This window comes from Lynx rufus, unplaced genomic scaffold (assembly GCF_022079265.1).
Source record: "Lynx rufus isolate CCGP_SWC_20201006 ecotype Redwood Valley unplaced genomic scaffold, mLynRuf1.p SCAF_11, whole genome shotgun sequence".
Classification (NCBI taxonomy): domain Eukaryota; kingdom Metazoa; phylum Chordata; class Mammalia; order Carnivora; family Felidae; genus Lynx; species Lynx rufus.
In genome coordinates this window covers 27,921,436-27,943,127 of record NW_025814825.1, presented here as the reverse complement: position 1 = coordinate 27,943,127, position 21,692 = coordinate 27,921,436, and the positions used below count along the sequence as shown (strand labels likewise).

The window sequence follows — 21,692 nt, the reverse complement described above, 5'->3', positions numbered from 1 at the left end:
GGACCCACCCAATGCTTTGGCCTCTTGACCGCCCAACTGTCCCCTGAGCTGTGAGCTGTGCAAAAAACCATCACTGGCACCTCCATCCAGGTGCAGCTCTGGGTATTCTAGCATGCACTGTATCATGAAGGAAACCCTATCGCTCTTTCCATGATCTGGGACCAAAGGGGCCAAGGGCACGCTCAGCATCACCTGTCTTATATGAGGATGGGGGTCATCCTTTTCCTTCCAGATCTGGCCTTTCTCCAGGGACCACCAATCCTGCTTTTCCTCATTTGCTCCACTGAGCAGCAGGCAATACCATTTTTTAAATCTGTCTGCTTCCCACCTGTTGTGAAGGCTCCCTTCTAAGGAATGCATATTCTTTTTAATTCCCATTAACCTGTTCCTGTTCTTTCCTCCGTCCTCACCTGAGCCTCCAGAGTCCCCTCCGTGGACACAAGATGAATGGAGGATTTTCGTTGCAGCTGACGGAGGTGGGGGAACTCCAAGACCTAGAAACTGTCTAAGCATCAGAACATGCAAGAGAAACAAAATGAAGACCTTTTATGAACAGAAGTGTTCTCCAGCTTCATCCGAGCACTTTCCCAAATCTCAGTGCTCCCTGATGCCCTCCTCCACTTTCCTTCACTCTGTTTGGAAAGCGTTTCCTTAAGCCATGCAGAAACAGAGGGAGACTGGCCTGGCACCCAGACCACAGAGCTGGTGCCTTTAGGTGTCTTTGACCAGCTAGCAGCCTCAAACCAGATTTGGAAGAGAGAAGAAAGAATTTGTCCTACTCCGTTTTGTGTCTGCTCCGATTGTCTGCTCTGTGTCTCTCCCTCCTGCTCAGCTTTCCAGGCACCAGGTGGCTTCATGGATGGGCTGCCGGCAGGAAGGCTCCCATAGGATACAAGGGAGCACCGCTTCTGTCCCTCTCTCTGTCGGGAGTCTCGGCCACTGCTCGTCACACCAGCCTGGCTCCTACAGCCTCACCCCTTGAGCAGTGAAGCCCTCACAGCCCCCGCCCCTCTCAGTTCCCGTAGCTTTGGCATTATCCACTGAGCATCCCCCACCATGCGATTCTGTGTTGTCTGCAGGACCCTCTGAAGGGTCCCCTCTCTCCGAAGACCACAGCTCCACGGGAGGGGCTGTGTCTGCTTTGTGGGCCTCTGCACTGCCCGCATGCACCCGGAGTTCCTCCTGGACTCGCGCTGTCCAATGCTGGGAAGGGCCACACCCTGCACAGAGGGGATGCAGGAGGGGGCATGGGGACACCTGTGTCGTGTACTCCTACTGTCCACTGGGCCTGAGCACAGCTGCCAGCAGCTCAGCAGTGTTTAATGAGCGGCACACGGTACCTTAACACGTCTGGTTCGATGGCTTGGGAGGCAAGTTTTTCAAAAATCCTGATGAGGCCTGAGTGCAAGGGGCTGGTGCTGGTGGTCAGGGCCCTGCGGCAGGAGGCCACGAGGGTCCTAAGCATCCCCGCCTCACACATGAGCTGCCGGTTCTTCTCCGATTTCACCAGGGACTGGATATGACTGGCCACGGAGCACTGGATCTCCTGGGAAAGCTAAGAGAGCAAAAGCAAACAGTGAGCCCTGGAGGTCAGGACATTTTGTGGGCAACTTTGATGGGCCCCCAACCAGGCCCCAAGCTGGTGTGGGGCCAGACGCCTGCACCCACACAGCCTGTTCTAACTGTACTCTATATCGGGGGTTCTCAGATGTGCCCACTTCTCGTGCAATGGGAACCCCAGAGGCTGGTCTGTGGGAGGATGGGGGCCACTGAGGTCAGCTGCCAAAGACATAGAGGCTTAAAACAGAGACTGCGAGCCGGCCAGCAAGAGGCCGCATCTGCCCCAGAGACGCGGTGTCTGCCCCGCGTGATGTTTAAGCAGTTTCTGAATTAATTGCTAACATTTAAACATCTGGAAATTTCACATAAAAGTCCAGACACATGGCTCCTTTCGAAAGGTAGGAAGACCAGGGTCAGACAGGTTTGCAGTCCTGGGCAGTGGCTGAGCCTCTGGAGGGTCCCACGCCCCCACAGCCTTCGCTCACAAAGCAGCCCTGTGTTTGAGGTCGTACTCCCGGCACAGAAAGTGCAGTGCCCCGGGGAGGCAGGCCCACAGGCAGTGCCCACGCAGACTGGCTGTGGCCGGACCAGGCCACGCTCAGCGCCCACGCCAGCTCAAGTCGCCACTCCTGCGAGAACTGCTTGCCAACGCCTGCCCTCAGCCCCTGATTGTCACTACCCCCCGCCCCCATGTGCCTTCCCACTGTCCTTCGTCCATCTCTCAGACACGGATAGTGGTGCTCTTATCTTACCCTTACTACTTTTCCAGTCCCTTCAGTATCTTTATGTCCCTGAGGCCTGCAGAAGAGAGCGCACAGGGTCAGCTCAGTGAATACTTGAGCCAAATACATGGTTTCCGCAATCTTCCTTTCTTTTCTTCGTAAAAATATAAACGCCTGAAATTCCCAGCCCTCTGTAGTGATGCAGACAGTCTGGGGTGGGGGTGGAGAGGGAGAAATTCCTCTACAAAAACTTTTGGGGCTGCCTACACTCTCTTTTACCATTGTATACGATATTGTCCGAAGTGAGAGGGATACCAGTTAGAACGTAATGGAATTTTCCTACAGTGGATGCTATGGGAGCCTCCCCCAGACCTCCTTTTCCAGATGAGTGTACCCATCATAGCCATGCCTGCTCTAGAGGGCTGCCCTTCCCCAACTGGGAGCTGCCCTGTCCAGGGGCAATGTGTCCCCCATATATGTTCACTCATGCATATATACTCAAAAGTGTATGCACACGTGGACACACAGGAGCATCCATGCATGTGTGTGTGCATGCATGCACATGTATATACATGCCCACAGAGCCATATATATGTTTGTGTACATGCATATGTGCACACGCTCACACGCACGCATGCAAACACACACACATCCACATACCACGTGCACATGCGTGCGCACACACACACACGCCAGACTACAGCCGTGAGGTCATGGCTTCTGCCTCGGTGGTGCAAGTTCATGCCTGAAAGCCCCGCCCTGTGGGCTCAGGCTGAAGCTGGACTTCAGCTAATCCTCACTCAGCTTCTTCCCCTGTATCATCCTGCTTCCTTCACTCCCCTTTCCTTGAATCCCTCCCTTGAAGGATCTGATGTACCTGTGCCCCTGCCTTGGGCTCCACTTCTGAGGAACCCTACCTGAGGCCCTAGCATGCTTTATATATTGCACACCTTTGGCCGAGTTTTTGGTCTCAAGAAAGGGGATCTCTGACAACACAGATCATGTCTAGGTTAGTCCACCAGTGTAAAGCCAGGAGTAACCACAAAGGCACTAATTTGAATAATCTCTTTCTAACGATGACTGGCTTCTCCTCCCATCAAGTCACAGACCATCTGATATGTACACCCACTCCCCCAACCATGAAAGCTTTCTTGGAGTCCTTCGCCGCTTGCCCTTCTTCCCCCTCTGCCTCAAACAAGTATTAATGGCTTCTTCAACGTCAGGCTCTGGCTAAATTTCAAGATTAACAAAACACTGTCCCCGCTCTCAAGGGAATCACAGGCTACAGGCAAGACGGGTGAGGGGGACAGTCTGAGTAGAGTAAGAAAAGGAGCTGTAGCAGTGGATTTACAGTGGCTGGGTGGGAGCGGTTCCCTGCAGCCCCTCATGCATTTCGCGGAGCTCTTGGATCTAGAAGGGAATCTGAGCCTGGCATCTACTGTGGGGGCCACATTTTGCTCTGAGTATATTTCCTGGGTGTCCAGGATGTGCCAGGCTCTAGTCTAAGCATTTTGACATGTATAGATTATATAATCCCCGTGAACAACCCTATGATGGAGGTACTATTACTCTCCCCATTTTACAGATGAGGAAACTGAGCCCAGAGAAGTTCATTGTCCAGGCCGCATGGTAAGGCAGGGCCTGGCTTTGATCCCAGACCCCATGCTCAGGATCACCTCACTTCCCATCTCCTCCTCACGTGTGCAGTGATTTGGGACCACCCTGGCCACAGTGATCAAGACTATGCTTGTATCACTAAGGGACTGAAATTAATAAGATGGCACTCTTCCACAGGCTTCGGACACCGCTTAGTAGCATATATGTTTCAAGGATTAAACTGTATTTGGGACACATATTTATACTGTTCTTAGATTTTAAAAAAAAATGAAGGGGTCACACAGCTCACCCTCTACCTTCCTCTCTTCCTTCCAGGAGCACATCGCTAGAGCTCCTGCCACAGACTGATGGCATTTAGTGAAATTTCTGTCTTTACCCTATCTTCAGTAATACTTCCAACTTAAAATTTTAGGCCATTTTCATTTTAGTTTAAAATTTAAACTACATTAGAATGTTTTTTCAGGGGGATTGCTCCCAGGCAAGATTTTGTCATTCTGAAATGAAGTGTCATCCTGTTGCCAACATCACTGATGCCAAAGGAAGATCTCATCATTGGGAGAAGATGGTGTCTGTAATGGACTGGATGCCTGTGTCCCCAGAATCCATATGTTGAGCCCTAATTTCCAATGTGATGTATTTGGAGGTGGGGCCTTTGGGAAGTGATTAGGTCACGAGGGTGGAGCCCTCATGAATGGGATTAATGCTTTTATAAAAAGGGACCCGGGAGAGCCTTCTTTTCCCTTGTGCCGTATAAGGACACAGTAAGAACAGGGCCATCCATGAGGAAGTGGGCCCCCACCAGACACTGAATCTGCCAGCGCCGTGCTTTTGGACTTCCGGCTCCAGAACTATGAGAGAAATAAATTCTTGTTGTTTATAAGCCACCCAGTCTATGGTATTTTCTTATAGCAGCCTGAATGGACTGAGACAACCCCTTCCCTGTCACTGCAGTATTAACACAGCTGGCATAAACCGGGACAGGCAATGTGTAGCCCAAAAGGGACCAGAGACAGAAGGGAGAAATGCCAAAACTCATTTGCGCTAAATAACTCCATCACTTTCACTTTGAGGAGCTCCTCCTCGTGGAAATCTGCCCAACCTCCTTAACTCCCTTCCCCAGACCTTTCCTCTGCAATTTTCAGTGTCTCTCCCTGCATCCCACAGGGTGTGCACCTCGGCCTTTCCTCTTCTCCGTTCCTCTCGGAACCAAAAGGGAGCCTCCACCCCCTTGCCTTGAAGTTTCCTTCTCCCAGAATCTGGATTATTTGGTATCTGTAGTCTTTTAATTTGGGGTGAAAGTTGGGGAGACAGTCCGTATGAAGCAAGATGTAAAAATACCTCGCAGTGTATTATTAATAATAATTCTTATTAATAAGAATTAAAAATAAATGTCTACAATCTCCAGTTTTATTACCAGCACTTCACTTATTGCTTCAGGGACTTTTGGCTTTCTTTTGTTGTTGTTGTTTGCTTTTTTTCTTCTTTATCCACCAGAGAAAAGCTACTTAAAATCTAAATACACAAAAAAAGGAAAAGCAGAAAGAAAGAAAGAAAGAGAGAGAGAAGAAAGAAAGAAAGAAAGAAAGAAAAAAGAAGGAAAGGAGGAAAGACACGGAAGTTTTCGAAAGGGAGAAATGCTGATCTTGTCTAATGATGCCACAAGTTTACTCCAAAATTGCTCAATACCCCATAATGGAGGAGGGAAAATTGATCGTCCTCATTATCACTGCAGCTCTGTCAATAACAATATTGCCTTGTTTTGAATAAAATGTGCTGGTTTTTTCAATGTTGGTTCCAGTAAAAATGGGGTTTTAGTGAAAATATGAGCAGTAGCAGGAAGCCAGTCTGGTTTCTCCCCCTCCAAATGGATTGATTTTCCTAACGCATATTATTTCCAATGGAGGCTAGGGGGTGGTGGTTCAATTAGGACTCCATGGTGGCTGTGCAGGGTCACCAGGCTGGCCGGCAGGCTGGACCCCCAAAGTAAATTATCACAGAGCAATTTGTGGGACAGCCTTTAGGAGTGTTTTACTTTATCCACTTAACAGTCAAGCCTTCAATTCTACCCTTGTCTAGCTGTGGATGTTCACTCTTCTTCATCTCTCTCTCTCCCTTTCTCTCCTGGTCCAGATTAATAAGGTCCCAGAGCCCAAGGAGGGCTGGGTCCTGGTGGGGTGGGTTCCTCCGAGGCTTTGGGCACATCAGTCCATGGTGTATCCTGACGTAGATGTAAAAGCCATCAGATGACCACACGTGCTTCCCCCGGACACTTGAAAGAACAGGGAGTTCTACTGAACTACTCAAATTGGGATTGGTTGCTTATTCCAATTTGGTTGAAATGTTCTTTGATGATTTTGGAAAAGACATGATCTAATTTAAGTGACCTCAGCTCTTCAGAGATATCACAAGTAAGTAGGGCCCACAGATGGGTTTCATTTGACAAGCTGTTATCTTTGCTTACTTAGAATTAGTTCTTTCTATATATGGGTATAAACTTTCCCTTTCGCCACAGCCTGATAGATTCATTTGTGGTGTCCACGTGGCCTTATAAGTGTGGGAGTTTGTGGTCCTGGCTTATGTGTAAGAAGTCCAAGTAGCACCAAAATCAGTAGAAACCATGTCTGAAGGCACTTTCATTGATCCACTTGAACAGATATGCAACTAAGACCTAAGTGCATACGGGTGTCTGCTCCAAGCCTTCTGCTTCTTTCATAAATTACACGCATGTGATGGCTAATGCCACCTGGTAACAGAAGCCCAGGATCTTCTATTTATAAGGGATTTGTCTCTCTCCAACTTTACTGCATCCTCCCCTTTGGTACACCCCGTCTCCAGGCCTAGTATAGTCTCTCCCTTTGCCAAATGTGCACACCAGTTTCGACTGACGCCCGAAGCTGGGAATGCCCTTTGTACCCCCATCCCTTCGCCGAGTTCCTAGTTATCATTCAAGAGACAATTCACACATTCTCACATCTAAGAAATCTTTTCAGATTTTCCCAAACAGCACTGTCCATACCTCAATCCTATTACTACATTCTGGGGTGCCTGGCTGCCTCAGTCAGTTAAGTGTACAACTTCAGCTCAGGTCATGATCTCGCAGTCTGTGGGTTCGAGTCCCCGCATGGGGCTCTGTGCTGGCAGCTCGGAGCCTGGAGCCTGCTTCAGATTCTGTGTCTCCCCCCTTTCTCTGCCCCTTGCCCACTCACTCTTGTCTCTCTCTCTCTCTCTCAAAAATAAATTTAAATTTTTTAAATAAATAAATAATAAATAAACAGATGCTATGCTCTGATGGCTCTCTCAGTAGACAGATGATAGATAGATCACTTTCCACCACTCCCAGTCTCCACCACACTGTGAACCACTGCCTGAGATAATGACCCTTCACCCTTGTTGCCCTAGCACCTGTCTCTGCATCAACTGCAATAGCTTCCCAGTTAGTGCAAGCACAAGGGCTCAAGGTGTTCTAGAAAACAGGAGGTGCACCTAACCCAGAGGGCTAAGAGTGGTCAGAAAAGATGATGTGCCAGCTAAGCGTTGAAAGACAATGAAGACAGAGCCGGGCTAGCAGGGAAAATGGTCTTTCTGGGAGAGGCAACAGCATGTGCAAAAATCAAGTGGTGAAAGTGGACATGGCCTTTCAGGGAAAGGCTGGCAATCACAGCCAGTCGTCAGCCGGGCTGACTCATCCCCAGCACCCAATGCCCTCCCCCACGATGAGTCTGTGGTCAGCCGTGAGAACATCGCCAGGGAAACCAGCCTGTAAACATCCATCCAGGAGGCTGCCTGCACAGCCTGGAACCTGAACCATCCGTGGAGAGTTGCCATCCCCTTGGACACACATGCCCTCACTGCATGAGAGCTAGATCAAGTGAGCAGTGGAGCCCAATGCAGGGCTGCAGGAGGCCCAACACCACCCTCAGCCAGAACCCTTCCTGCTGACAGCCAGGCCTTCCCTGCAGGCTTCCTTCCCCCAGGAAGAGGAGGCATAAACTTACCCTGAGTGTCTCTGGTGCTTTAGCCAAAGTCAAGTGTTGACATGACTTTGTTAAGAGATATTGTTAAAGCAGATTTTTTGTTGTTGCTAACAGATTACCATCCACAATCGTCTGGAGGAGATTCCCGGAACAAGGCTGTAGAGTACACAGTCTTTTGTAGAGATGAGGGATTTATTCACAAGCAAACTGTGGCGCAAGGCCTGGCGTGTTGTTTCTGACCTTCCAGACAGACATTAGCCTCCATCACCTTCTAGGCACAGGGCAACAAAATCTACCCACAGCTAGGTTCTCATGCTGATTTGACACTGACTAATGAGTGAACTTGGGCTAGCTCCTTATTTTCCCTAGGCCTCAGTTCCTTAGCTTTAAAATGAGAATAATGAAAATATGTGCCACCCTAGTATGTTGTTGTGGGAGTCAATAGAAACACTTTCTGTGAAAGTGCTTTTTCTTATAGGACGCAGGTGTTTTCAGGACGCTAACCCTTCTTGGTTGTGGTCTTCTCCTCTAATGGCGGTAGAGGACACTTCCAACCAAGTGTCTGGCTTTCAAGGCCACCGTGAATTGTACCAGCTCACTCTAAGAGCAAGAGTATACACCTACCATGTTCGCAGGCTCCGTGGCTAGTGATGAGAGCTAACGTCACTGCCCACTCACTATTTGAAGGCTCACCCTTCTAAGTGCTTTCATGTACTGGCTCATTTAATTCTCAAACGCCATGAGCTAGTTGCTATTATTACCCCATCTTACAGATGAGGGAACTGAGGCCAGAGAGATTATAGCTTGCTGAGATTACATGGGGGAGGCACAGGAATCCAAACCAGAAGTTCAGCTCCAGAGGCCACTTTATCACCGTAATCGCTGCCTCTCAGGCCCCCAGGTATTGAAGCTTGCAGAGTACTGGCTAGCTCTGGGTTTTCGAGGCAAAACCAATTGACACTGGCGACTCTATGGGTTGGGCAGTGGGTACCTATCCCATCCTGTCTTAGGCCAACCTCTCAAAACTTACAGGAAAAACTAAGTGCTCATGGCTCTGCCCCACACGGGGATCATCTGAATTTAGTAAGTGGTACACAGTAATTTGACCATTTCTGCCATCTTGAGAAGCCAGGTGGGAGTCTCACATATATGTAACTCACCAACAGCCACATTTCTAAGCCACTTGGAATCCCCAGGGCAGATTAGCTCATTACCTCCACAGCTGCCCAGCCAGTCTGGGCAAGTTTGTCCTTTTATTAAGCACAAATAATTGGCTGCTTGACTAACTGATCTTTGTGTGTGCATTCTACTGTTCTACCAACAACTGACCGACAAGTATCTGCCCAGGTCTCATTTCCCCAATGTCTTTCTCTCTCAGCTACCCACCCGGAGATCTGTTCACTATTCCTTGCATGACTAAGGAGGTTTTTCGGATCCCTTGCCATCCTGGCTTCTCACCTCTGGACAAACAGAGGTGCAGCATGTTAAGGGGTCATGGGACTACCACCTCCCTCAAATTGGGCACTATAGTTCTATAAATATAGCAAGAAGTAGAACTCACCATAGCAGTATCCTCACTCACTTGGGACAATTACTGCCCTTGCACCAAACCCCCTAGGACTCTCTCACGTATTCTGTTCCTTCCCCACCCAGTGGATATGTGCATTCAGACATGAGCACAGGCCTGATCATCTCTGCTGAATTTTGAGTCAATGGGGTTCTGATCCATTACTCAGGCTGGTAGAAACCTTCACAGCCCCATTTCATCATCCAGTGGGTAACTCCTCCTCCCAGTTTTATGCTATCCACCATTTGAGCTTCACCCAGGTCATAGACCAAATGCAAAACAGGCAGAAGAGAGAACTCAGCCTTTTGATTCCTAAGTAGACTGTAACATGTAGTTCAACATCAATTCTCTGTTATTAATTTCACAATAGTAAAATGCCAGTTGGAAATATACCTAAAATGCATTATCTTCCATTTACTCTTTCCAAATTTCTTGTATGCCATGACTCAGAGTCCTAGGAATACAGACTGCCAAAGCTAGAAGGGAAGGGTGTGGGGGTACAATGGAGCCAGTGTCTGATGAGCAGATACTGTGTGCCAAGTACTATGCTAAGTACTTTACAACTACACTCTCCACTACTTTTCCTAATGGGGAAATATTATAAGGGGACACTGAGACTTGAAGATACATCAGTTTCCTATGGTCACATAGCTAATGAGTGTCAGAACTGGCACTCCACCCAGGTCTTACTCCAAAGCCTACGATTTTAACAGTGTCATGCATTCATCATAAGGAAGGGAATTTAAATCTCTTAAGGGTCCTCAACTGATGGTGTATAAAAGTGTTTTATTTGGTGGGCACAGTTTGGCTTTCCTCCTGTTTTATTGCCCCTTAGTTAAGTGGAAGTGCCTTTAGGCAAGACAAGAACCCTTCCCTAGAGCCACAGGCCTCAACACTTCCTATTATGTATACCTACTCATTTCCTTTACCTCCCTGGTCCCAAGACATTGAGTTTGCAACCCCTGTGATCTAGGCCAGATCTGAGTAGCTGAAACTGAGATGTGGAGACAGGAAGTAGCCTACATGAGTCGTGGAACTAATGATGGTAGAAAGCACTAGAAGCGAGGTTACCTGACAATTGGGCCAGAGGTCTTCCCATCTAACTTTAACTTCTACTCCATCATTCTACATTCCTTGTGTCTTGCTTTTGATCCTCTTTTTCATTATGTGAGATTGTGTCTATTTGCTCTATTTAAGAGGTTCCCCTAAAAAGAAAACTGGATTTTGACCAGGATTGATATTTTTCTCATTTAGAAACAATAGAAACCAGGGGCTTTGGGGGTCCAGTAGGAAAGAGCATAGATTACCCAAAATTCAACATATTTGGAATTTCTGATGTGTCACAATTTAACAAAATGAGAGTCCTACTTTACCCATTTCCTTGTTGGAGGAAATGGCTCTTTTAAAATAGCCTGCTCTTACACAACGCTACCCAGGGCTACTAACGCTGTCAATATTTTAGTTATTTGAAACCCATATGATTAGTTCAATGTGTTTGAAATGCAGGCTAATTCCAGAAAATGGCACGCTTTTCCAAATTAAGGTACAAAGAGTTGATAGACAAATGCAGCCCTGAGCCTGATCTTTTTTTCTGTCCCATCAGACTGCCCAGGACTTTTCCAGGGCGGTAGAATCTGGAACGCACCCAACAGTGACTTGCGGTACTGACTGACTGTAGACCACGGTCTCCCTAATACCCAGGTCTGATCATGTTGTTGCTTTCCAATAGCCTCCCGTGGTTACCAAGTCCACGCAGGAAAGGCCACTCAGCACAGAGGCTGGAGGTCCAGGAGCCTGGCATCACAGACGTCTGCCACCTAGCAACCATGTTAAATCTGTCACTCAATTTCTACAAGTTTCAAGTCCTCATCGGCAAAGTGGGAACATTGATATCCACCTTGCAGGGGTCTTATAAAGATAAAATGCTTGTAGAGTTTCTGGCCACTAAAAGCAGTAGTTTCACCATTTAGCAAGTGCTTCCCATGCTGCGGTGTATGTTCTGCTCACTGTGCTGAGCGCTCACGCACTGCGTCATTTAATCGTCAACAATAATGCCACAAGGAAGATATTATTATCCCCCACACTACAGCCAAGAAAGTTAAGGGTCACAGAGGTTAAGTCATTTCCCACAGCTGTGTGACTGTTCAGGGGCAGAGCTGAGATCTGAAACCCTGCTGTCTTCAAAGCTTGAAATCTACTCTCATACAGTAGGTGTTCACTAAAGAGTGTGGTGCAGGTGGTGATGATGATGGTGATGATGATGATGATGATGATGATGGATGGTAACCCAATACAATTCAATTCTGACACGGGGCTCGAACTCATGAAGGGTGAGATCATGACCTGAGCAGAAGTGGGTTGCTTAACCAACTGAGCCACCCAGGCGCCATTTCTTTAAAGCCTGGCTCCAGATTCCAGCCATATCCCCAGCTCTCTGTGGCTTTCCCTCCCCTCCGTCCCAAGGCCCGGTGGGCAAACCTTTGTTATAGTCATGAGAGTGTGGTCTTGCTGTCTTCTACACTCCTCTTCCTAGCCACCCTCGACTCAGAGTGTGAGCTCCCGTGACATTCATCTCTGAATCCCCAGCAGCATCTAGAAGGTGTGAGTAATTATTCACAGTCGCACGTACATCCCATTGGCTGCTCCGTCACAATCTGAGTTCCACCTCTGTGAAACTGGATCTGGCTTCCCACCCTCTGAGTTACACTTACGAGCACAAGCAAATGCCCCCCACTAGTCACTGAAGAAGGCAGTCCTGATGAAAGCAGAGTGATGCTGGGGACCAGAGAGCCCTTGCAGGACCGGTCAGAGTTCTGGCCCACAGCCACATCCCTACAACGAGACCCTTAAGGCTGCTGAGCATCTAGAAAGGGAAAACGTCGTCTTGCCAATTTGTTGCTTCTTTCTGAGGCCAACTCAGCCCCCAGAGAACTGAGCTGGACTCCATGTCTGCCTTGTGCTTAGGACAGCAACAGTCACAGCTGAATTCCCCCAGTCCAATTTTAACACTGGTGATGACACAGGAGGCCAAAAAAAAAAAAAAAAACCCAACTGGATTATCTTTCCAAGAGCAGTTCATGGTGCTAACATTTTGGAGGGTCGAGGGAAAGACACCTCTTGGTTGTGAGCAAAACAATTTTCCTACGGCCATGATTAGAAATAAATCAGGGGCGCCTGGGTGGCTCAGTTGGTTGAGCGTCTGACTTCGGCTCAGGTCATGATCTCGCAGTTTGTGGGTTTGAGTCCTGCGTCGGGCTCTGTGCTGACAGTTCAGAGCCTGGAGCCTGCTTTGGATTCTCTGTCTCCTCCTCCCTCTGCCCCTCCCATGCTCATGCTTTGTCTCTCTCTGTTTCTCAATAATAAATAAACGTTAAGAAAAAAAATTAAAAAAAAAAGAAATAAAACAGATACCCCATATGTGTAGTTATTTAAGCTATCACCCCTGAAATGACATCTGTGCCTTGGAAAGCCATCAGTTTCTCACCCATGAGGTAGGAAGATCATCTGAGGAGGGTGGCTACACGTGTAATGCTGGGAACAATCAGGCCCACCTAAAGGGAGAGGGGGATCTCACATTCCATCCTCTTAGTAACACTGCCATCTACTGCACTTTCCTGCACCAAAGGTGCAGTCCTGCAGCCCTTTCTGTTCCGGCTTTTTCCTGTGTGGTCTCGTTTCTCATTTGATTTGCTCTTCTATTGATTGTTATGAGGTTTCCCACCCCCCCCTTCCAGAAATTAATTACTGTAATTATTCAACTTTTAATAGCTGCTGATTTGGCATCTGCAGCAAATATTTGAGAAAACGCACTACTACATTTCATTTGCATGTTTGAGACAGTGAGGGAGAATTAGACTTCTCCTTAAATTACTTATTGTGACTTGACTGGAGAAAAAGAATCCTAACAAATGGAGTTCTCATTTGCATACTTAATATGTCTGATTGCCATCACAGAGGAGTAGAGTCCCACTCCATGCACTAATGTGACAACTCACAGAGTGGATCTGAAACTCAGGTCCATCCATACAATTTCCATGCCCTAGGAGATGAGAGATAGGCCACCTTCTGCTCTGTCTCACGTCACGGGTCATCACTGTGGTGGAGTTTCGCACAACACATCCACCAGCAACCGCCTGACTGCTAAGGCCACTCATACCACTGGCTTGGTTGTTCTCATTGCAAGCACATTACATGGTTGGAAATATAGCTGAGGAAGCCAGACATCCTCACAATGAGGCTATTGCACCTGGAAAAATGTACGAGGCTAAGAATGCATGATCCTACATTCTGCCAAAGCTTCAAAGAATGAGAGACCCATTCATCAAGCACTTCTTGACTTGGGGCCTGGGAGTGAGCTCCAGACCTCTCCTCACCAGCCCCATGACCACAGAACTTTCTTGAGTCTCAAGCACTTGCAAAATGGGGAGATTCTAGAGTACTGGAATGAGCTGTTACGAATATTGATGAAATAACATGCCTAGCATAGAGATAGCCCCTGAGTGTCTATTAGTTTCCAAAATGCTCCAGGCAGGCCAATCTTGAATGCCAAGGTAAAGAAAGCAAAGTCCCACACTTGAGACAACTAAATGGTTAGACGACATTTAAAGAATTAAAGGACATTTTATTTAGGGGTCGAATATTTTTATCTACCAGTTAATGCTTAAGGCGCTGGTCTTAAAAGATAACCCCTAACAATTCCTTCTGTCCTATATATATGCATGCAACCCCTCACGTCAGTAAGGGAGGCATATGGCCCTTCCAACAGAGTCTAAGCTGAACCTATGACTCACTTTGACCAGTAGACCAATGCTGTGGAAGCCAGGCTGCCTTGTTCAAGGCCTAAGCCTTTGGAAGGGCAGGCAGCTTCTGCTCTTGTGCCTTTGGGGTCTCTGAGCTACTATGTGGCCGGTTGGAGGGTCCACTTGGAAGGACACAGGTAGAGGCCAGATGGAGAAGGCTCCATGGAGGAGAACCCAGGATCTTATGAGCAGCTCAAACCAAGGCCCCAGACATGTGACCCAGCCCGGGAACCCCCTGCCATCAGAACCAGCTTTGCGAGGCACGGGTTGCATGAGTAAAGAAGACATCTTAAATGGTCCATCCCACCGACTACCATGTGGCACAGAGAGGAGCTGTCCCTGCCGTGCCCATCTAAATTCCTACCCCACACGTACCATGAGAAGGAATGACATGGTTTGTTAACCTGGCAGTAGTTTGTTACACAGCAATAGATAACTAAAGAAACAATCAGACCCATCTTATCCCAGCCTGCTGCTTTTCCATAAATGTTGAAAAATATAAAGTGCCTTCCATTTCACTATGACATGTGTCTCTGTTCATTGGTTTGATAATCATTTCATTGTCACTTCCCAGAAAAGGAATAAGAACGAGAACAATGATTCCAGTTACAAAGGGATCTAGAGCCATGGAAACAGGCCAGCCCCCTACTCTTTTTTTTTTTAAGCCTGTATCAAATACTACAGAATTGCCTTAGTGAAAACGGTTCCCTTTCTTACACATCAAGGCTTTTGCTCCTGACTCTACTTCTCTCACTGACTTCAGAGGACTTACAGTATTTTACCAGGTCATTGACATTTTCAGGCTGTGATTAATAACGCCCCTAGTTGTCACTTCTTCCTAGAACATATAATTTCCTTTTTAAGTCCTGGACAAAGAAAAGCTGGGCCTGCAACCCCCGCCCCTCATTCTTCCCAAGGAAGCCACCGCTGTGCAGGGAACAGACCAGGAGACCTGTCGCCAGGTAGGACCACATTTAATACCAAGTCCACCAACGGGGAATCCTTCAAAGCGCTTTACGTTGTCTGAGGCTCTGTTTCCCCGCTGGTTAAAACAGACAATAATACTCCCGCTGAAACTGCTGTGAGGACAAATAAGCCGTGAAAGGGTCCAGCACCACGCCTGGTTGCTCCGTTCCACTCATTTCCTTCCATCTGCTGCTAAGCAAAGCGTGCATCCTCCGGGTCTTCCTCAACCCTTCCAGTTTCTTCCTCAGAATTTCTAAAGTATTTATCATACAAATGGAGTGAACGTGTTCAAGAATTGTCTTGTTCTATTGCTCCAACCTTTCACTCTGCAATAGGGCCCTTCGTTCTTCCAGGACGGGAACTTGAGGGTTGCCTTTGACTTCCTCTTCCCACTCCCTGGACCCATTCATCTCGGGGCTCTGTGATTCGATGTCTCCTCTCTCTTCACACTTACCCAGACACCACCCTACCTGAGTCACCGCCAATGTGGAACTGCAAGACATGGCCCGCTAACTTCTGTCCCCATTCCCAGGCCCTTCCCCACGCAACAACGAAAGAGATATTTCTGATACAAAAACCTGGTAGAGTCATCGTCCACTCACTTGAGAGATGCTTCTTGCTGCCCTTGAGACAGAACTCCATACTTAAACAAGGCTCCAGTCTTCCTCTGCCTGTCACATCTGGCACATTCCCCACTCTCCCCCTTTGCTCCCACTCCAGCCGCCTGCAGCAGACTCCTTCCTGCCTGGTTAATTGTTACTCAGCTTTCAGGGCTCGGCTTGAATGTCACCATCTAGGAGATGGCTTCCCTGACCTCCACCCCTTCCTCTAAATTAGATTGAATTAGGCCTTCCCCCATCTCCATTCCCATTATTCTTTCTCAGCATCCTGTTTTTCCCCTCATTATCACTTGTCATAATTGGTAATTGTATATTTATTTGGGAGCTTATTTATTTAGCCTGTCTGCACTGGTACCACTTCTTGGTCCCCATGATGGATGCAGGATCCACGGACAGGCTCCATCTTGTTGGCCTGGCATGTCCTCCACAGAGCGCCAAGCCAGGATCACAGCCAACATCCACAGGATGGATGAATGGATGGGAGGCAAGGACTGCTGAGCCCCCCAAGGCCCAGCACCATCCTTAGCATCCAGGGCTTGCCTCATGAAGGTTGAATCATTTCAACTGGTTTTTGTTTGGCTGTTGTTTTTAGAAGGTCACTTTGCCAGAAGAAATGACCTGTTTTAAATGGCCTTGGAAGGGGGGGCAGGACTCAATCAAGGGTCGCAGACATACTGAATCTCCCCTGCGGAAGGTGCTTTGCAAGGGTGGCTCTGCTAATGCAGGGCACTGAGGGCAAAAGCAAAAAAGAAAACAGTCTGGCCGGAAGGAGCTTAAACGATCAGTCATGTGAAAAAGACAAAGATGTGTGTTCATCAACAAGTACCTGGGGGTGGTCTTCATGGTACAACCGAGGCAGCAGTCTCACCATGATGCACAGGACCCCGGGGTGTATGATCACAGCATCGCCTTCATCCATCCTGCAGAGAGAAGGGGGAGCAGGGTATCAGTTTTGAGTTTTCCAGTGTCTTTTGCTTTTCACAAACCTTTCTGAATTTTTCTAAGACAGGCCATAATACACATCCTCAGTCTACCACTAGTTATCTATATGACTTTGAAATAATTAGTCTGAGCTGAATTTTCCCCAACTAGACAGTGGAGCTCACAAACTGGAGCTCTTGCCTCAGAGAGACGTTAAATAATGCTTTTGTGCACCAGGGCGCTGTGGCTGGTTCACAGTTGATATTCAACGCCAAGTTAGCTGCCTGTCCTTTCCCCTTCTTTCCAGGCATTGTAGGAGATGGAGCCGCTCTCGTTTTATGTTGAACACACACATACAAGGGCTTCCGGATCCCTTCAAGATGGTGTAAGCATGCTCTACTCTGTCCTACCCACCGAATGCAACTCAAAACTCACATAGGACACACGAGCAGCTCTCTGATGGCTCTGAAACATAAATGGTAGCAGAGAGGGAAACCAAACCCAAAGCACCATGCAACTGGCATTGAGTTTATTTCCTGGGGCTTCTCCCTCCAGCATTCCTTGGTATGGGCTCATAGGGAGTCTGAAAACTGAAATGGGCACCACGTGCAGACAAGGACAGAGCACCAAGAAAAGATCTCTGTTTCTGGTCTGAGGAGCAGGAAAGGAGGCCACTGCAAATCATAGAACACGGAGGAGAACCCCTGGGATTTTCTTTGCTAGATTTCTTCATTCTTTCTCAGCCAGCCTCCAGGCAACCCCACAGCAGTAGCAGTGGCCAGGCAGGTGCCTGAAATCCTGGGAGAAGACAATCCTCTCAAACCAAAATAACCATGGTTCCAAGAATATAGGCCAAATCCCCACTGCTGTTGTCTCTCTTTTTCCTTTCCTGCTTGGCCCCAGAAACAGATGCAGTGGTGAGAAGTATGTGAAATGACAGGGAAACTAAAGCTTCACATTCCTAGACAGAGGAGAAGGAAGGGGCCCCTGAGAGCCATAAAGTATTGGGGAGATGATGACGAGGAGGAGACTTAAGAACGTCAGATGATGTATCAACCTCTGGGCTCAACTCTGAGCTAGCTGTGCATGTGCGGATCTGACCCTAAACCACATTCCAAAGGCTTTGAGAACTGAACTCAAGGAGAAACTACCACCCTATACTGGCAACTTCATGGGCAAATAGAGAATAGATCAAATCGCACTGGCAAGTCTGTGAAACCAAACTAATACTGGAAACGTTGTCCACAGAAGGTAGGTAAGAACTTGCAGACTGAACCTAACCTGGTTGGTTGCCTGCTAAAGCAAAATAATCAACATTCTCCAGAAGACATGAACAGGAGCTAGAGTTCACAACATTCAAAATGTCCCAGACACAATCTGAAATTACTTAGCATAGAACAAGTCAGAGAAATCTCAATATCTCACACAGAAAAAGATAATCAATAGATGATGAGAAGCTTGAGATGACATAGATGTTGGAATTATCAGACAAAACTTTAAATCAGCTGTTAGTAACCACACTGGTAAGGAATAAGGGTGAATACTATTGAAATGAATGAAAAGCTAGAAAGTCTCAGTAAAGAAACTGAAGCAGTAAAAAAAGAGTCAAATGGAAACTTAAGAGCTGAAAATACAATAATGAATTTAAAAATCTCACTAAATGAGAACAATAAAACAATAAGATGAAACAGATAAGAGCCCATGAATTGAAAGATAGATCAACAGAAATTGCCCAATGTGAACAACAAAAAAAGAAAAGTTTTTTTTTTCAACATAAGAAAGCCTCAAACTCATGTGTAATAATACTGAAGGATCTAACATCCTATGGTAGGAGTTCCAGAAGAATAGGAGAACGAGTGTAGTGTAAAAAAATTTTTCAGGAAAGTTTTAGCTGTTGTTTCTTTAAATCTGGTGAAATACATACCCTTAAAGATTTAAGAAGCTTAACAAAATCACAAAGCAATATGTGCCCAGGAACATCACAGTCAATCTAGTAAACTCTAAAGACAATTTAAAAAATCTTGAAAGCAGCCAGAGGAAAAAAAAAAAAAAAACACACTATATACAGGGGAACAACAATTTGAATGGCTGTGGATTTTCTCATGAGAAATCAGAAACTAAAGGAACAATAATTGTAAAGCGTTGAAAAGAAATACACATAATTCCATATCCAGGAAAATATCTTTCAGAAATAAAGACAAAAGAAATATGTTCCCAGATGAAGGAAAACAAAGAGAATTTCTTGTCATGAGATTTTCTCAAAAAATAATACTGGAAGTTTTTCAGATGGGAGGGAAATAGTAATAGAAAGAAACATGCTATTTCAGGAATGAAGAAAGACCAAGAGAAATGGTAAATAATTGGACAACCTTAATAGAGTATGTTTTTTCAGGGCGCCTGGGTAGCTCAGTCAGTTAAGCATCCTACTCTTGATTTTGGCTCAGGCCATAATCCCAGGGTTGTGGGATCAAGCCCCACTTTGGGGTCTGTGCTGACAGTGTGGTGCCTCCTTGGGATTCTCTTTCCCTCTCCCTCTACCCCTGCCCCTTCTTGTGTTCACTCTCTCTCTTTCTCTCTCTGTCTAAATAAATAAACATTTTTTTTAAATAGACTACATTTTTTTCTGAAGTTCTTAACATATGTATGATGGTTGAAAGAAAAATATTACTAGATGTAATACTATGAATATTACAACAAAAATAGCAGAGAGTAAAGGAACCTGCATAGAGGTAAACTTTCTGTATTTCATTCGAAGTAGCAAAATATTAATTCTAAGTAGGATGTTAAGTTTGTGCATTGTAATCCCTAAGACAAGCACTAAAGAAAGAAGACAAAGAGAGATAGTAAAAAAATACTACAGATACATTTAAACTGAATACTATAATATATTCAAATAATCCACAAAAAGTTAGGGAAAGAGAAACAGAGGAACAAAAAAGGGGAACAAGGAGAAAACAAATAACAAAATGGTAGACCTAAGTCCAACCATATCAAAAATTACATGAAATAAAAATTGTCCACATACCCCAATTAATAGACACATATTGTCAGAATGGGGGAAAAAACCCAAACTATATGCCACACACTTGAAATATAATAATATAGACAGATTAAAAGAAAAAGGCTAGAAAAAATTTAAACCATGCTAACACTGATCAAACGAAAGCTGGTGTGGCTCTACTAATCCTAGAAAAAAACAGGCTTCAGAGCAATGAAAATTACCAGGAATGAACAGGTTATGTTGCACAATCATTAAAGGCAGCACAGCACCCAAAATGTGTAGGCATCTCACAACAGAGCATCAAAATTCATAAAGAAAAACTAGTAGAAGTAGAAGGACAAACAGACAAATTCAGTTATAGCTGGAGACTTCAACACTCTTCTTTCAGTAATTGATAGGAAAAGTAGACAGAAAACAATCAAAAGTATAAAACTGAACAACACTATAAACAACCAATGTGATTGACTTAGAGAACATCCCACTCAACAACTTCAGAATACACCCTCTTTTCACATTCTGTGGAAACTTTGTCAAAAGAGACCATAGTCTAGGTCATAAAATAAACCTTAAACCATATCAAATAAGTATAATCATACAAAGTATGTTCTCTGATCGTGACAGAATTAAATTAAAAATGAATAATAGAAAGATAAATGAAAATCTTCCATGTACTTGGGAACTAAACATATTTCTTATTAGTTGTGATAAAAAAACAAATGACATAAAACTTACTATCTTAACCATTTTCAAGTGACCAGTTCAGTGGTATTCAGCACATTCATGCTGTAAACAACATAGTTCTAAATAGCTCATGGGTTAAAGACAAAGTTTCAAGAAAAGTTTTAAAATATTTTGAACTTAGGTGCCTGAGTGGCTCAGTCGGTTAAGCTTCAGACTTCAGCTCAGGTCATGATCTCATGGTCATGAGCTAGAGCCCTGCATCAGACTCCATGCTGGGAGTGGAGCCTGCTTAAGATTCTCTCTCCACATCCCCCCTCCCCTTTCTCTCTCTCACTATCTCAGAAAATAAATAAGTAAATAAATAAATAAATTTTAAAATAAAATAACATGATCATACACAGAAAAAAGCATTTGAGAAATTTGACATTTGTTCATGAAAAAAGTTATCAGTAAACTAGAAATAGAAGGAAGTATCCATAACCTGATACTGGACACCTAAAAGGAAGAAGAAACCCAGAGCTGATATAATATTTGATGGCAAAAGATTGACTGAACACTTTCTCCCCAAGACTAAGAACAAATCAAGGATGTCCGCTGTCACTGGTCCTATTCAGTACCATGTTTGGAACAACAGATTGGAAAGGAAGACATAAAACCTCACTATTCCCAGACAATATGATTGTCTACACAGAAAATCCTAAGCAATGTATTAAAAAAAAAACAACTCTCAGAACTAATAAGTGAATTTAACAAAGTCTCAGGGTTCACAATTACATGTTAAAATTAATCATATTCCTATATACTAGAATTAAACAACTGGAAAACAAAACGTTAAAAATGTCACTTAAAATAAAGCTCAAAAAACGAATAAATACTTAGGTATAACTCTTTTTTTTTAAGTGTGCTGGGGAGCTCTTTCTGCCCACAGGTCCTGTCCCCATGCTTTAATAAAATCACCTTTTTGCACCAAAGACGACTTCAAGAATTCTTTCTTGGCCATCGGCTCCAGACCCCATGAATCCCACTGTCACTCCAAAAACCTCATAAATTTGGACCACAGTGGCCAAAAAGCACCAGGAAGGTTCTAATTTTATAAGTACAAATAACCAAATTTAGATGAACTTTCTGAATTTGCCCCATAAAGTCATATTCAAAACATGAAGTATTGGAAAAGGAGGGGCCAACATGGTGGAGAAGTAGGAGGATCCAAAGTTCCCTCCTCTCTCAAACAAAGCAGTGTTAAAGTTAACGAACTTTGAACTCT

The 21,692-nt window shown here is 45.5% G+C and overlaps 1 protein-coding gene across 9 annotated transcripts in view; it reads right to left on the bottom strand.

Annotated features, from left to right (window-relative positions):
• The window catches only part of WDFY4 (WDFY family member 4), a 293,352-nt gene that overhangs the window by 197,336 nt on the left and 74,324 nt on the right, over positions 1-21,692 (bottom strand). For all 9 annotated transcript variants that reach the window (XM_047073092.1, XM_047073091.1, XM_047073085.1 and 6 more), the window contains 3 exons: positions 16,652-16,745; positions 1,341-1,555; positions 411-505 (listed from right to left, as the gene is read on the bottom strand). In XM_047073092.1, coding sequence (XP_046929048.1) covers positions 411-505; positions 1,341-1,555; positions 16,652-16,745 — 404 coding nt within the window. The remainder of the gene's footprint in view (positions 1-410; positions 506-1,340; positions 1,556-16,651; positions 16,746-21,692) is intronic.